We start from the raw sequence: 15,886 nt of genomic DNA, 5'->3' as shown, positions 1-15,886 counted from the left end.
TCGAACAGGCCATAGGTGAAAAAAAAGTGGACTCTTTTTTTTTTTTGTTTGCTTCCAGTTCAAAATGAGACAGTTCCTTGCTTCAAAAAGTATTCATGAAGATCAGAATGAATATAAGATGAACCAAAATGATTAAATGTAGTGACTGTATGGCTGGGCAGTGTGCAAGTCTCTTTCTAAAGGGCCGGGCTTGAATCAAGGCCCGACGGAGGACTGAACAGAGGGAGAAGAGGAGACACGGCAAGAAAATAAACAGCAACGTCAAACCAGGAAAGGCAGGAGAACAATGCAAATTCTTTCCATGAAATCTTATCCAAAGCTACAAAATTTTCTTTTTTCATAAAAGCTGCTAAAACTCTATAAAATCAAGTCTTTTTTCCAGCACAAATCAAATTAAAACCCAAACAAATGTAATTGTAAAAACATTCATTAATACAAGGCCATTTTGAGTTGGGGGTTAGTGTCGAGTGTGTGATTTACAGTGCTTGTATAACCACTGGCAGCCATTTTCAAGAAACAACCCCCCTGATTATTATTATTATTGTTGTTATTATTATTGTTATTATCATTATTATCACCTGTCTTTTGCAGAGAGCTGTATGCATTTTGTATTATTACATTATAGTGCCACATACGTTGGTTCTGTGCTTAAACCCCCTGTGAAGTCTGGCTGCTGCCGCTAAATGTGGGTGCTAGGTGTGAGACAGAGAAATGAAAAAAAAAAAGAAAGAAAGAAAACGCATCAGAGCCAATGACAGACTCTGAACCCGTGACTGGTGAGTGCAATTCTGTGTCGACAGCATGTAAAGTCTCTCAAGTTCTACAAGTCCAACATTTCTTTAAAAAAAAAAAAAAAAGATTGAGAGAAACAACAAAAAAAGAAAAACAGGAAATCGCCCCTGATTGGCTCACAATTACCCCATGTGGCACGATGGTCATTTCCTGTAAACATTTCTCCGAATGTTTATAAAAACACCCTCCCATTTAAAACACAAAAATATATAGAAATTTATTTTTACATGGACATATATATATAGATATATATATTACTAAAGGCCTTAAAATATTTTCCTTTCTGCTCCTTGAAAGTCACAGTTCCCTTCAGTGGATATACAGCCTTAGACGGACCTGGAAGGAAAGACGGAGATATTTAAACACTAAAAACATTTATTCACAGCTCATCATTTGTCTTTACAACAACTTTATTGACTGCTTACCATGCCAAGTCTGAGTACCAAGTTTTAATCCTGCTTTATCTGGCTCCGTTCTTTCTTAGGCACCAGCGCCTTACGGAGGTATGGCATGATTAAAAAGGCTACGAGGAAGAATACATGTCCACAGAAATAGATGGACGAATACACCTGAAAAACAAAAGGTGACAAAGAGTCAAATTAAAATCCTCACTGAAACATCCCAGCAACAAATTACATCAACTTGAATACTGTTCTAAAATAAAATGTTCAAGTATCTCTATGAAGGTTCTCATTACTCATAGTGTTGAAGTCAGCAGATACATTTTTTTTCCTATTCTAAAATGCAACTGGTTATACACTGCATTCATCACAGGAGAAAAAACAATCACAGTAAACGACTCCTACGCCTGTCAGTCAAGTTCAGAGTGTTTGCTGCATTTTCTGAAAACTTTAATTTGAACTTGATGATGACTAATGATGGAAATGGCAGATGAAAATGACGATTCCTCACAACTAGAGCGTCTATGGCCATATCTGAAGTGTTTGAGATTTTGAAATGACAAAAGATTCATATTTGTTTAAATGTCTGAAGTGTTTACTGCACACAAACTTCATCACAGCCTACAAGAGTTCACCGTCCCACCTAGGAAAGCATGTTGAGGTGTGTACTCATTCGTTTACTTTGAGATAAACATTTTAAACAGAGATATCTGTGTGTGTGTTGTAGCTACAGTATGTAAGATATGGGTGGTTAAAAAAATGGACTTTGTATGAATTTTTATGGATGTGCCCACCAAGTTGTCGTATTTGCACGGGGTCCTGTCTGAATCCCTTGCTGACCGTCTCCACCCCACCTGTCCACCATCAGTTGCCATCAGAGAGTTTCCTGCCCATGTCAATCACCTGTCACAGCTTCTCTCTGCACTTCTGTCCCTCAATCCCTTGTCAGGTCACACAGGTCCCTCAGCAAGCCCCGGTTTGTAAATACCAGCCACTTTCCCAACTCTGGTCATCTGAAGTAGCTAACCCGACACATTGTTCCACCCATTCCTGTTCCAGTTCCTGAGAAGCTGCCTGTTATATTTTCTCCATGTTTAAGACTCCCTTCTTGTTGCTTTTTCTTGTAAGCTAACTTTAACCGCGTCCCAAAAGACAAAAGCTTTGCATGAAAAAAACGCAGCCCCCTCATTGTTTTCACTGAACACAACAGTGTTGAAGCAAAACAAAACAAAAACAAAGCCCTGTTGTCCAATCAAATGCCTGCAAGTGCACAATCCTGGTAGATTGCTTTGTAACATGAACACCGTACTTATGATGTTGACTGCACCTGGTGAAATACATGCTAGTAATTAAGTAGTGATGGTAGTGATTTCACTGTCGCTATTTGACTTGATTTTATACACATGACATCGTGGCATGTCTGGAAGGAGGATGCCTTCCCTGTTGCTCTTCCTGAGGCGTTTTTTGGTCATTTTTCTTTTTCGAATGAAGGACAGAGGGTGTTGCTGTAAACTGAGCCAACTCTGCAGTTTGGGGTTATATAAATAAAATTGACTTGACCTGATCCGTCATGACGAAATATAAAATCATTGTTGAGTTGTTAAATCCTCTCTCATAGTATCATAAACAGCTCTGCAGTTTTTTTGGTGCCTGATAAGCCTTTTAACTGATGCATCCATTATTCGAACTCACTGAAGCACCACTTACACTCAGATCACAAATGGTGGCAACATCCTGTTTCACAAATGATTGTCGCTCACAAACCACAGGAACGTTAATGATTCCTAAAACGCTCCTATGTGGGAAGCAAGTACGGTGTTTGTTTAGACTAGTTGAACAAATCAAAATGATCTCATATTACAAATCAAAGGTTGCATTTTGTAAATTTGACTTAATAGGCCCTTGGATTGTATTTCAACACACCCCAACCGCTGGATATTATCTTAACACAGGGTCCTCTTCCCTGATGTGTCAACCTGGACTCAAGCTTATGAGTGAGACCAACCATATTTATCCTATGACCAACATCATCCGTGAGAGTTACCTTGAGCCATTTGTCATAGGTGAAGAGGCAGAATGGCACCAGGGGGTAGCCCATGAAGAGCCAGTGGAAAAACTGCTGGACTACATAGATGAGAGGGTAGAGCGGGCTGTTGGCCAGCTTCGTCAGCAAGGGACTGTCCCTCACTAGTGCCAGGGCCTGTCACACACAAACACAGAAATATATCCCATAGTGGTTTCAGTAATACAATAAAAGAATGGTTATATAATAAACTGATGCCAGATTGTGACTGCAGTCAATATTTAATTACAGGTACACTCAGCAGTGAGGTGCATTTGATCAATAGTGATATGCTATTTAATAACAAGAGACTGTCTTTTCAAAAAGTGAACAATGGGTTTATATGAAGAAAATAAAATTAATGCAATAACAAGTTTACCACCTACTGAAATAAACACCCAGATGGTTTGAGCTTCCTAAACATAATTATCTTTAGACAACTCATCCCCACATTTTTGCTCTGTATCTGTAGCTTACCTGTCTCTCTACAGTGATGATGAAGAACTCCATGGAGAAACACAGGATGTATCCAGAGTGAAGGCCATGCCAGATCGTTAGAAAGAGGAGTGTGGCCACATGGGAGAGGGTCTTGTTGCCCAGGAACTTCAATCGCTTGAAGACATTTCTTTAAAAATAAAAAAGAGCGAGAAGAGAGAAAAACAAGCCCAGAGTTATGCTCATCTCTTTTTTACTCAGAATCTAGATAATGGCAGTCAGAAATGCTCAATGCATCAGCTATCACTGCCAACAAGGCAAGCACTCACTTACCTGGGAGTTGTTGTTGCATAGCAACTGAGGTTATATTAAAACATTTCAACAACTTTGCATCCTCTATGAGGGTACTCATGAAGTCAGTGCTGGCCCTAACTTTCTGTTATGATATCTTATACAAGAGCATACACACATTATCTGTTCAATCACTGAAACGGTGTTTTTTTTGTTTTGTTTTGTTTTTTCTAACAGCTAACTGGTGATGAGCTGCAGCATTAGCTCCAGAAAGCAGGGTCGGACAAATCAGTGCATGAAGTACTACTGTTGAAAAGCTCTGAGCCGCTGACAAACCTCTCTTAATGCAGCAGCTGGCCAGGTGCTGAGGTGCGAAAGTGTGCAGGATTTGAACCTCTCAGCTCTCTTCCTTCATGCTTCACACAACTACTACTGCCAATTTTCGAGTTTACAACCGAGGACAGCACGATGAATGCCTTTGAGTAGAGACTGTCGATTATACAATTCATTGCTGAGCACTGACTTTCACCTGACCAAGTGGCCACTGGGAACGGCTCTAAATGTATTTCAGACAAAACTAGTGTGTGTCTAGGCATACTGAAAACTTTAAGGGTAACCTCCAGTATTTTTTAACCTGGGCCACATTTTATTTCTCTCTTTTTTTAACATAATTTGGGGTTTCTCTATAGGGATCCTTTCCATAACATAGCCTATCAGTGACATACTTTGGCGGGCACAGGTACCCTCACGGATTACTTGGCAGCCATTTTGCATTTCTGCTCTACCAATTCCTAAAAATAAGGCCCAGGTTTGAAAATACTGGAATTACCCTGCCTCTTATGTAACGTCTCCACATATCCAACATCATCTTTATCAGATTCCCACTGGCTTCTGTCTTACTGTATGTCTTATGAATTTAAATGCCTCATAAAAAGCTTGCATTTTTATTATTCTTTCCAACCAGGCTTCCAGAGGAGGGAGGCTTAGAAAAATATAAAACCTAACTTTACCCATTTAATGCTAAACTGCTTAAATGTGTGCTGAGAGAATAACAACTCCAATGTGGCGCATATGTGACTATAAATAGTTTTCTTTGTAGGTCAAACAATTGGAGCATTTTAAGTGTCAAGCCTGTGTTTTATCTAGTAAGAGCATGACAGCTTTACAATATAAAATATAAGTTCTTATTAGTTACTTGAGAGAATTTTATTTCCATTTTGGAAAGATATCACTACCCTCCTCCACTCTCCATTTCTCATGCAGTTTTGGATAATAGAAAGTAAAAGTGAGCTTAGGTAGCTAATGCATTCAACTGAAATGGACCATGTAATAAACTGTATGTTCAATAAATTGCTTTGCTCACTGTAGTCATCATAAAAATGGAGTCACATGCTCCTACTGGAAAACTTTAATTGTCTGAAAAGTTAAAACTTTTAAACCCTTCTGAGGATGTCTGCTCCCTCCCCTGTGGTGATTCCTGTGGTGTGAAAACAAACCATGAAGCGAGGCCTTGCCGTGTGTGATTCCAGGCTACTCCTCCCTTGTGAGGGCACATATGCATATTGGACTGAACTGTCATAGCCCTATACTTCACTGTTATCATCTGAGTAAATATTTAACCATTACAGCCGCTCTTCGAATACAAGCCAGAGAGCGTCACAGATTTCTGGCTCGACACTGACCTGGCAGCCCACGCATTTGTGTTGATGTTGAAGGAAGAAATGGTTCCTCCAAAAAGTGGCGTGGTTTCAAACAGCCACACCTTCATATTGGCACAGGCGTCCCACTGGGGCTTTCCATCGACGACACCATTGTAACCTAATCCAGTTAATATACATACACCCTCCTGTAACACACAAAACACACATCAGTCTCATCATTTGTTCCAAGTCACACCATGAAGCACACGATCCTGAAAAACTGGGCCCGTACCATTACGTGTGTGTGATGAGTGTATGCAAAGGTATGTAAAGGGCGGTGTTTCATTGTTAATAGTCGTTACAGCTTCCTTTATATTAGGCTGTTGACTGTTTGTCATCAAGGCACAACTCCACTTTTTCAAAACACATTTCAAGCACATATTTGCAGATCGAGAGGCTACTTACCGCTATAACCCAACAGCTGACATATTTGTACAAAATGACTTTAGCCCAAAGCAGAATAAACACACAGCGATACCAGAAGGGCTGAGCCTGTGGAGAGGGACACAGATTTACATTTCAGACGAATAAAGTAAGCATACACTGATTATTTTTTGAGCATATTGTCGTTCTCACCTCATACTCATCTGTTAAGTAGTAGCTGTCTGAATAATAGGGACTAAATATTGCATAAATCACTAGGCAGAGAAAACCTAGAGCAAACCTCTTCACAGCCGGTATAACACTGGAAGAGAAAGGAACAAGATGAGGATGAGAGAGAGGAAGGTAATAATGTTAAGGGCAGAGACACGGGACAGAAGTATAATAACTATAGTCTTTCAACTCATTTTTCGTTCCATCATTTTACCTGTTAGGAGGCTCTCCAGGGCAGTCAGTGAGCTCCCCTGCCACCAGCCTCTGGTAGCTGCGCAGTGTAAACTGGGGCCCCACCAGGAAGCCTCCATAGAAGTAGGAGAAAGCCGTACACCTCGAGCAGAGAGGGCACAGACGGCAGGGCTGATTTCTTTTGTTCTGAACTCAGCTGGGACTGGAGTTTACGGAAATGAGAAGAAAAGAAGACGTTGAAAAACAAGAGAGAACAAGAAGAGCAATATGAAAGATGGATGGAGGGAGTGGAGTCATTTCAAAAGCATGTTGATGAACTCTAGTTACAAGGACTCTTTTAGCATTTGACCATAATCTTAACATGACTGCACTAAATACTGGAATTTAGCTGCCGACTATAAACTGTGTGCTGAAGAGTGACCCTTAGCATTCATTTGAAACACTTCAGATACAGTGATAATATTAACCGGATAAGGGCAGATTTATATACATTTAATAAACAGATAAAGATAAAACAAACAGAAACGCACAGTACAAACACTCATTAGAATAAAAATGAAATAAAGCACCCGATGGGAAAATTAACAGCTGTCACAGATACACTCGCTATAGTAGAGAAGAACCGAGCATACTGTAGATGAGCTGAGTGAAAGAATGGAAAAAGGAGAAGCTGTTCAACAGACAGAGTTATTATTCTAACAAAATGAGCTATGTTAGTGTCTGAGTTTTTTGGTCTTTGAAATAAAGCATTGTTTAGAGAAGGACTTTTAATATTTCACAGAGCCGTTTCAGTCAAAGTAGCAAAAATCTGCTCCCACACACTGTCAATTTATGCTAATAGCTATGTTTCCATGCCAACATAGCAATTTATTTATTCTCCTACACACCTTTTGATATATTTTTTAACCAAAAATGAGATTTTTCTGCTTCCAACTTCTGAATATTTTCAGCTTTTCTTTGTTTTTCTCCAATAGTAAACGTAATATCTTTGCGCTGTGAAACGGCGGTCAGACAAACCAAATAATCCGAAATACGTCACTTATGCAGTAAGTGACGTATTTCACAGGTAACTAAATACTGACTGTACTTGCTGTGCATTTATACATAGTGATCATCTACTTATCGGTGGTGAAAACTTTTGAATATTCTTTCAATCAAAGAAAACATTGACCTCTCTTTCACACATGACAGAATGAAAAAGAAGCAACAAATGGTGATAAGAAAGACTAACAGAGATAAACAAATAAACAATGAGTAAAAATCAAACAAGCAGCAATCCAAGACTGACGACATCAACATATTGACAGATGATCATGCAAGCAAAAGCAAAGAGAGATCAACCAACTCACTGGTTCCTTCCCGCCGTCATAGTAATCAAATGACAAACCTGTAATCAGAAAATGCAACTGGTGTCAGAAACTATGTTAGGGTGACTAACGCTGTCATGATCACTTGAATGAACACATTAAAGCATGCTAAAGGCCATGTGAGCAGTCTATCAGTGTGTTAATCGTTCACTACAGTACAGAGGGAAATTGCAACAACGGCAAATCAAACAAAATGAGGAAACATCAGAGGAGCGTAAGAGGAGCTGCATTCAACTCACCAACAAGTTTGAGTGTGAGGACACAATGAGGCTAGTCCATTTGATGTCATACTCCTCGGTCGCTGTGTAGTAATAACCTGCCAGCAGGTATATCTACAGGAAGATGGAACGAGAGGATTAAAATACATCCAATAAACAAAACTATGCATTATCAGATGTTTGAAACAGCTCTACATGGCAGAAAACCTTAGGAGAAAACAAGGAAATTGCAAAAACAAACCACAGGAAGTGTACCCTTATCAAGGGAATCTCAAGTGGGCATATTTCTGGTTTCATTTCTGTACTTCTTAAAGTCTAAGCAATAAATACATGCAAAAATAATGGCTCCAGCATTCTCACAGAAAGCATGTGACTACATCTTAACATTTCTGGCCTTAGTTATAAGTGGCCTCTTTTAATATATGAGACAAACAGTGTGCAGGCTTTGACAAGGCAATTATAGAAAGTCCCAGAATGCAGATGCAGAAATCAGATATTAGACTGTGCAGACAAATTGGCGGGCAGTAGGTGCACCACTGCAGTAAAAGTCTGACGAAAGGGAACTAAGGCTATAAAGTAAGCCTGGGTGCAATGGGAGAGGAAACACCAGCACTCCTCACCATTTGAAAGGTAAAGCTGCATAGGACAGTTGTTACCGTCCTTCCCATGAGCCTCAGCATCAGGAATTGGACAAGGATGCATACTGCGGAGTGATAGAGCTGAGAGCCTGGGAGAGAGACGGACAGAAGGGGGGGGGTGGGGATGATGGTGAGTGCAGTCAAGTGTGACCTGTAGGAGTGGACATGACAACGGCATTTTTCCTGCACGGTTCAGTATTTATCAGCATAGATGGAGACAGGACAACAAGGCAAATCCACGATACGCATGCGACCTGAAAATGAGCTTTCAAAGAGGGTTTGGAGGACAAAATAAGTATTCCACCAGGAGAAAGATAAAGCAACAGACCTGCTGTAAAATCCAAGTGCAGCCATAACAGAACAAAGGAAAGAGAGAGAGATCAATGTTAGCAGTTTGTGTTTACTCCAGCATGCCATGGGGAAGCTCCATCCATTCATCCCATCTATTGTTTTCACTTTGGCAAATACAAGTGTACTCTAATGAAGCGATTAGTCATCATAGTCGTTTGGATGAAAACTATTTTGACAATAAATGTCATTTTTAAGTGGTTTCAGCTTTTCAAATGGGAATATTTGCTGTCCTCTATTATAGTAAATTGAACTGAATGCAGGGGTGCAACTAATGATTTAGCTAAACAATGAAAAGCAGAATAACCAATTAAATGTTTTGTCTATGAAATACGAGGAAACGGTGAGATATGCCTGTTATTATTCATGAAAGCTGATGGAAATCTATTCAAAATGTGCTTGTTTTATTCAGCCAACAGATGAAAACCCACAGATATCCTTTCTACTATAATATGAAGCAAGACAAGCAGGAGGAAGAAAAAGAAAGGAGCTGGAACAAGCAAACGCCATATTTTTCTCGGAAAATGATTATTTAATCTTTGCAGCGCTAATTTAAATATTTTCGGTTTTCAGACTGTTGGTTGGACAAAACAGGAAATCTGGAAAGATCATACATATATCACATTGCCTTCAAAACAGGAAGAGTCTGAGCTACATGCAAAAAACAAAAAATTTTTGTCAATTGTCAAACCTGCTGGCGTAGTTTGTCAAAGAGCACCACATTCACTTCCCCGAAATGATTCAACAATGATGATGATGATTCACCCAAGTGAAACAGACTTCTCTCCGCCATTTATGATCCCAAAATAAATGATTCAAAAGGGCTTCCTGTTGAAGTCCAGCATTTCATTTAGACAGTTTTTCATTAAATATGTAACTTGCAAATATATCACATATCCTTCACTTATCAACCCTAAGCAATCCATGAACATGATTCAAAACAAAAAAGTCTATGCATTAATGAAAATAAGTCTGGATAACTGGTGGCACTTTAAGAAGCATTAAAAAAAGATTTACTCAGCTGTAGCAATGTATTCATGCTGCAATTAATATCAGTAGGATGTATTTGATATCCTCCGGAAGCCCAAACTGTGCAGAGAATTGTTCATTTTCCTAAGCACAGATATCGTTTGACTTGATCTGACAGCTTTCAATCGTGTTTTGCGAGCAGCAGGGGAAAGAGTTTTGGTAGTGAAGACCAGCAGACAAAGAAAAGACGAAACCTCAGATTATCACATTTCGGATCTGAAGACAAACTTCAGCTCAGAAATGACATAGCTCGTTTAAATGTAATAAATCTTTTTTTTTTTTAAGTATTCTTTAAATTTATCACACAGATAGTCTGTTTAAACATGTTTAAAGGGCATTAAATTTTGGTGAAGGCCGCATACTGACTTGTTTAGAACTCAAAACACAAAGTTTAGGGGCTCAGGACTTCATAGCCAAGACCTGAGACTTACTTGTGAGACTTGCACAACAATGACTTTATCCCATTTCTGTAGGGCAAAGCTCCTGAGCTTCAGAGTGTGTAGCTGGTATATGACCTTTAAATTAAAGGCCGTCTGTGGAGTTTCTGACTGCTTGTAGTGCTATGAAACAGGTTTTTAATGAGTGGTTCCCCATTTTGTTTGCCTCGTGCACACACATGAGAAATGCAGCAATGCACCACAAGGCAGAATTCAAAATGTGAAATAAAACTCGACTTTACAGATGCTTCATGAGGGAGGAACTGATACACACAATGCATTATTATAAGTAGCTGTGAATTTAAACAGAACAGAATTCAAGGAATAAATACTAAGTGATAATCATCTCTTTGTTTTTCACAGCTGAATAAAAACACACGCCCTTAATCTCCCTCTTCATCTCACCAAAGTTGAATGCTGCTAGAGCCAGTCCAGAGAACGCATGGAACAAGTGTATAACTGTGGCAGGCTGGTAAAACAAGAACCGACGGTACAGCAGAGCAAAGGGATACCCTGCAGAGTAGAAAAAGAGAGAACAAAAAGAGAGAGCGAGAACAAAAATGTTAATGGAGCCACAGCATGTCTTCATATCAGCTATGTGAGCCATTGTTGACACCTCCTGATACTAACAACATTGACCTTGTGGTAGAAACCTATTGTCACACACACACATTAGCACATTAGCACCACTGGTACATACGTGCTGCTGTAAATCTGGCATCTCAAGGAGAAAGATAACTGTTCTAAGAAGGATTGTGGAAATGGCAAACACTCACCAGTGATCACAGTGAAAGTTATTTTCACAGAGGGTCAGCCAGTTCAGTCTGACTCACATTTTGACTCATCATAATGTAATTACTTATTTGAATACCTTCTTCAAATTCCATCTTCTTCTACTGGGGTTAGCTAAACAGGATGAGGCATTTTCTATATTTTTTCTTACTGACGACAAATCTCATGAAATCACACAATGAACTGATCCGATGAGCAGCGTCAGCATAGCCAGAGCCTGATATAGCTCCTTATTCCTCTTTGCCATAGACATAATTTGCACGCCACAGTCACACCACTGCACTGGATGACGTGTCCTTTCACTACGATGAAAGAGGGCACTGTAGTTCATGTGGCGTCGAACCACATGCACCATCCTGCTGACATAAATATTCCCTAGTGCATATTAATATTAGTTTATAAATATTCAGCTGTAAATAAACCACTAACTCCTGCTTGAATAATGTTTGCGTGCAGTGATCTGCTATTTTAGGAGACGCCTGAAAAATGAAACTACATACTGTAGTAATGATCCGTTTTTGGGCGAATGCCATTGGCAGGCCAGGGAAGTCCAAAATTAATGAGGGACAGATTAAAAGATAAACTCACACATAAGTCAGGTGAAGTTTTGTAGACGTATTTTCGTATACAAAACATTTCTGGAGTTTCACAGCTAACAGTGTTGCAGCAGTCTCCTAAAGGTAACATCTTTTCAAATCAATTTGAGACTTAGATTACACCAGATAAGCCGTACAGAGCCATTTTATGTTTGTTTTTTTGTTGTTGTATTTTTTTATGTTTTAAAACAAATCCCCATCTACTTCAGTTGTTTTGGAGAATGCTGCAACGCCGTTTTGCTGTGAAGCTCCAGAAATGTTTTGAGGACTACAAAACTTTGCCAGACTTTCCATCATGGGGTAGGAGTAGATGATGACTGAATTTTCCTTTTTGGGTGAACTAATCCTTTAACCCCATGTTGCTTGTCGTGGGATTTGTGGACATTAGAGAATTACAGAATTACACCAGTCTTATCCTGTAAAAACTTTTGCAATCCAATTAACAAGTACAGAGTAGCTTCAGGGCTAATCATCTGAGTGACTTGGATACAGAGTCTAGCAAGCTTATTTTAAAACTGATTGGTGGCTGTAGTGGTGCATTTTCAGCCAATTATCGGGCCGATATTCAGCATTTTTCCGATTATCGGTCTCTGTCCGTGATCTGTCAGATTGTTGATAAAATAATCAAATTTAAAAGTGTGCTAACAGTCTCTGATTGGTAAAACGTTAAAGTTACTAGCCTATAAACACTGAATAATTTGAATCTGCAAAGTAACTAGTAACTAAACTTATCAAATAAATGTAGTAGAGTGGAAGTATAAAGTCACAGAAAATGGAAAAACTCAAGTTAAGTACCTGAAAATTGTACTTAAGAACAGTAATTGACTAAATTGTACTTTGTTCATTTCATCACAGGCTGGTCGAATTTTTGACACACATAATCGGTATAAGTGTAAGCCCTAAAAAAAAAAAGCCAAATCGGTCGACCCCTATTCTAAATAAATAGTACAGCAGCTATCTAGTATCAAATATCAGGTCCACACAGAGCATTACGATGTAGTGGCTCTTGCAAAGCTGTTGGGGACCAAAGTTATTTATAGCAGAGGAAGCACTGAAACCCACCTGATATTTTGGCCGCAACTGGCAGTTACTATACGAGTATAATATTGTGTAAGACACGTTAGGCAACACTAGGATAAATTGCATGCAACAGGGCTGACAGAGGTTTCAGGCATTAGCCGCCCAAAGTCTGATTAGAATAGCTACGCTCAGTGTGTTGTATTGTGTGTGTGAGAAGACGTGTCCATGTGTCAGAACAAAGTTCAGAGAGGACAGCATGGAGGACACCCTCCCCCACCACACACATCCACACCCCTGACTCCCAGTAGTCCTCACATAATACTACATGTCACAAACTACAATAAAACAACAGAGACCCAAGCTTAACCTTGGTACACTTTCATGAAAACTCACTGCAAATTGTGGCCTTTTTTCAAACTTTTTTTTAACCCCGTCAGAGTGTGTCTCCCCTTCTGCTCAACTGAGTGGAAAATGGAGGGGTTGGGGGACATGTTTTGGCAGCCTGTCCTCATTCACCCTGTCAAAGAGTCTCCCTCCCCCAACAACATTGGAGCTATTATTTTCAGCAACACCGGTCTCATACAATTATGCTAACGTTAATCCTACTGCCCACAAACTATTTCATCAAAATGTAGGAGGGCGTGTTGTGCTAGTCTGCATTTTATAAATGCCAAGCTAACTTGACCTAATAGTCTTTTTTCTTTTTTACACAAACACCAACATGTAGGACATTAATCACAATGAGGGGCTAATGGCAGTCTTGGCTGACACGACACCACACCGAGCCTCATCCCGTCATCATGACACTTAACAACCACAAGTTAGCCGTTGGTAGTGATGTTTTGCAGGAAACACAATCTTAGCCGTCTAAAGGTGAGTGGCGTTTTAGTCACAAGCTTTCTGGAAATCAATATGTTCGTACAGGGAAGCCCGCCATTGATTTATGAGGATACTTATTGAGCTAGCTACACAGTAGTGGACCGGAACAACTGGTTTGCAGCCTGTAGCTGTGTCACAGTGAGTACCTGACTGAGCGTTATGTTAGCAGTGAGTGTAACACTTGCACACAGCTATGACAGCGGTTCAGTACTCAAACGTGTCACCGGGACACATGTCACCTCAGCTAGCTAGAAGAACAACCCGTAAATGATTCGTGAGGCGAAACTCACCGATTAAGATAGATAAAATGAGTCGAACCGCTGGTTCCGGGGAACCTAAGGACTCCGACAGACCCTCCAGTAAGGGAGCCGCCATCTTTCTTGTGGGCGGAAACGTCTCCTCGCGACGGTTCAGTGAACTCTACTGATTCACGGCGGACACACATACACACAGACACACACACATCCAGGCTACACTCCTCTTTTTAAAGCCCCTCCGCGGTTCAACCTCCTTGAAAGTTACACCGTGTGTTTCTCCTCCTACCTCACCTCCCCTCCCGCCCGTCTCCGGCCCACTGCACCACACTTTTATCGCTATTCGCGGCTAAAGATTAGACTTGTGGGCTGACAGGCAGGCTATCTGTAGCAGCACAGCCATAACGATACAGCTAGCAACCCACTTAACTAGTTCGTGATAATGTGTGAAGATTAACCCTGTATTCAGCATAAATGTGATATAGTTAGTGGTGTGAGTGTGCCTCCGTGTGGCTTGTTGCGGGAACAACATTAATTAGAGGTCCTATCTGTAAGACAAGTTGTTTTTAAGTCTCGTTCCCAGCTCGTCAAATGCTGACGCTTTGGACCAACAATCAACTTTTCTTACTAATAGCACCTTTAAAATTTACTTTTGGGGAAGAAATTTTAATCAGAAGAGAAAGATCTACATTGAATTATATCAGAATCAGAATCAGAAATCCTTTATTTGTCCCGCAAATGGGGAAATTCCTTAGTCACAGCAGCCAAAGGACAGTATCACACTTAAACAATAATAAAAAGTAAAAAATAAAGAATATAATAGAGATAAGAAATAGAATTAACTCGTATATACATAGTATTTACAATATGAACTTGGTATTTACAATATGACATAGTATTTATAATATGAACAGTGTAAGTATAAGCAGTTTTGTATTTTATTTACAAACATTAAATAATAAATATGGGTATTAAAAAATTGTCCAATTAGTGCAAACCAGAAAGTGTGTGGATATGTGTAGAGTTTAGTATTGCACAGTGCACATGTGAGGTCTACTGGGAGCAGTGCTGGTTGTATAGTCTGACAGCAGCAGGAAGGAAGGACCTGCGATACCTCTCCGTCACACACTTGGGATGTATCAACCTGTCGCTGAAGGAGCTGACCAGTGCAGTGATAGTGACCTGCAGGGGGTGGGACTCCTTCACCAGCAGCGATGACAGCTTGTCCATCATCCTGCTCTCTCCCACCACCTGCACTGGGTCAAGAGGGCATCCCAGGATGGAGCTGGCCTTCTTGATAAGTTTATCAAGTCTCTTCCTATCTGCTGCCGAGATGCTGCTGCTCCAGCAGACTACTCCATAGAAAATGGCTGATGCCACCACAGAGTCATAGAAAGTTGTCAGGAGTGCCCCCTGCACCCCAAAGGACCTGAGCTTCCTCAGCAGATGGAGTCTGCTCTGACCTTTCTTGTATGTTGCTGCAGTGTGATCAGTCCAGTCCAGTTTATTGTTCAGGTGAACTCCCAGGTACTTGTAAGACGTCACCATCTCAATGTCTGTTCCCAGGATGTCCACTTGTGTGCAGGGTTGTTTGCGCCTGCGGAAATCCACCACCAGCTCTTTGGTCTTCCCGGCGTTGAGCTGGAGGTGGTTCCGCTGGCACCAGTCCACAAAGTCCTGAATAAGTTCTCTGTAGGCTCTGTCCTGAATAAGTTCTCTGTAGGCTCTATTTTTACGCCCAAACAAACTACATAAACAAACTCCCTTTGTTTTCATGACTGATTAAACTGAATAAACAAACTGACCTTAAAGGACAACACAGTTTCATACTGTTTTACTTT

At 40.3% G+C, this 15,886-nt stretch overlaps 1 protein-coding gene across 1 annotated transcript; it reads right to left on the bottom strand.

Moving 5' to 3' along the window:
- Positions 1-983: 983 nt before the first annotated feature.
- On the bottom strand, positions 984-14,249 carry lpcat3 (lysophosphatidylcholine acyltransferase 3). The gene is given in 15 exon segments (XM_073485318.1): positions 984-1,128; positions 1,218-1,361; positions 3,238-3,393; positions 3,733-3,880; positions 5,664-5,827; positions 6,087-6,173; positions 6,258-6,366; positions 6,490-6,599; positions 6,601-6,669; positions 7,817-7,854; positions 8,074-8,106; positions 8,109-8,166; positions 8,673-8,779; positions 10,910-11,017; positions 14,082-14,249. Coding segments are annotated over 14 exon segments (1,392 nt in total). The 5' UTR covers positions 14,167-14,249; the 3' UTR covers positions 984-1,128; positions 1,218-1,241.
- Between the last annotated feature and the right edge of the window lie 1,637 nt (positions 14,250-15,886).

This window comes from Pagrus major, chromosome 17, assembly GCF_040436345.1.
Source record: "Pagrus major chromosome 17, Pma_NU_1.0".
Lineage (NCBI taxonomy): Eukaryota > Metazoa > Chordata > Actinopteri > Spariformes > Sparidae > Pagrus > Pagrus major.
This window is presented reverse-complemented; position numbering and strand designations above follow the sequence as displayed.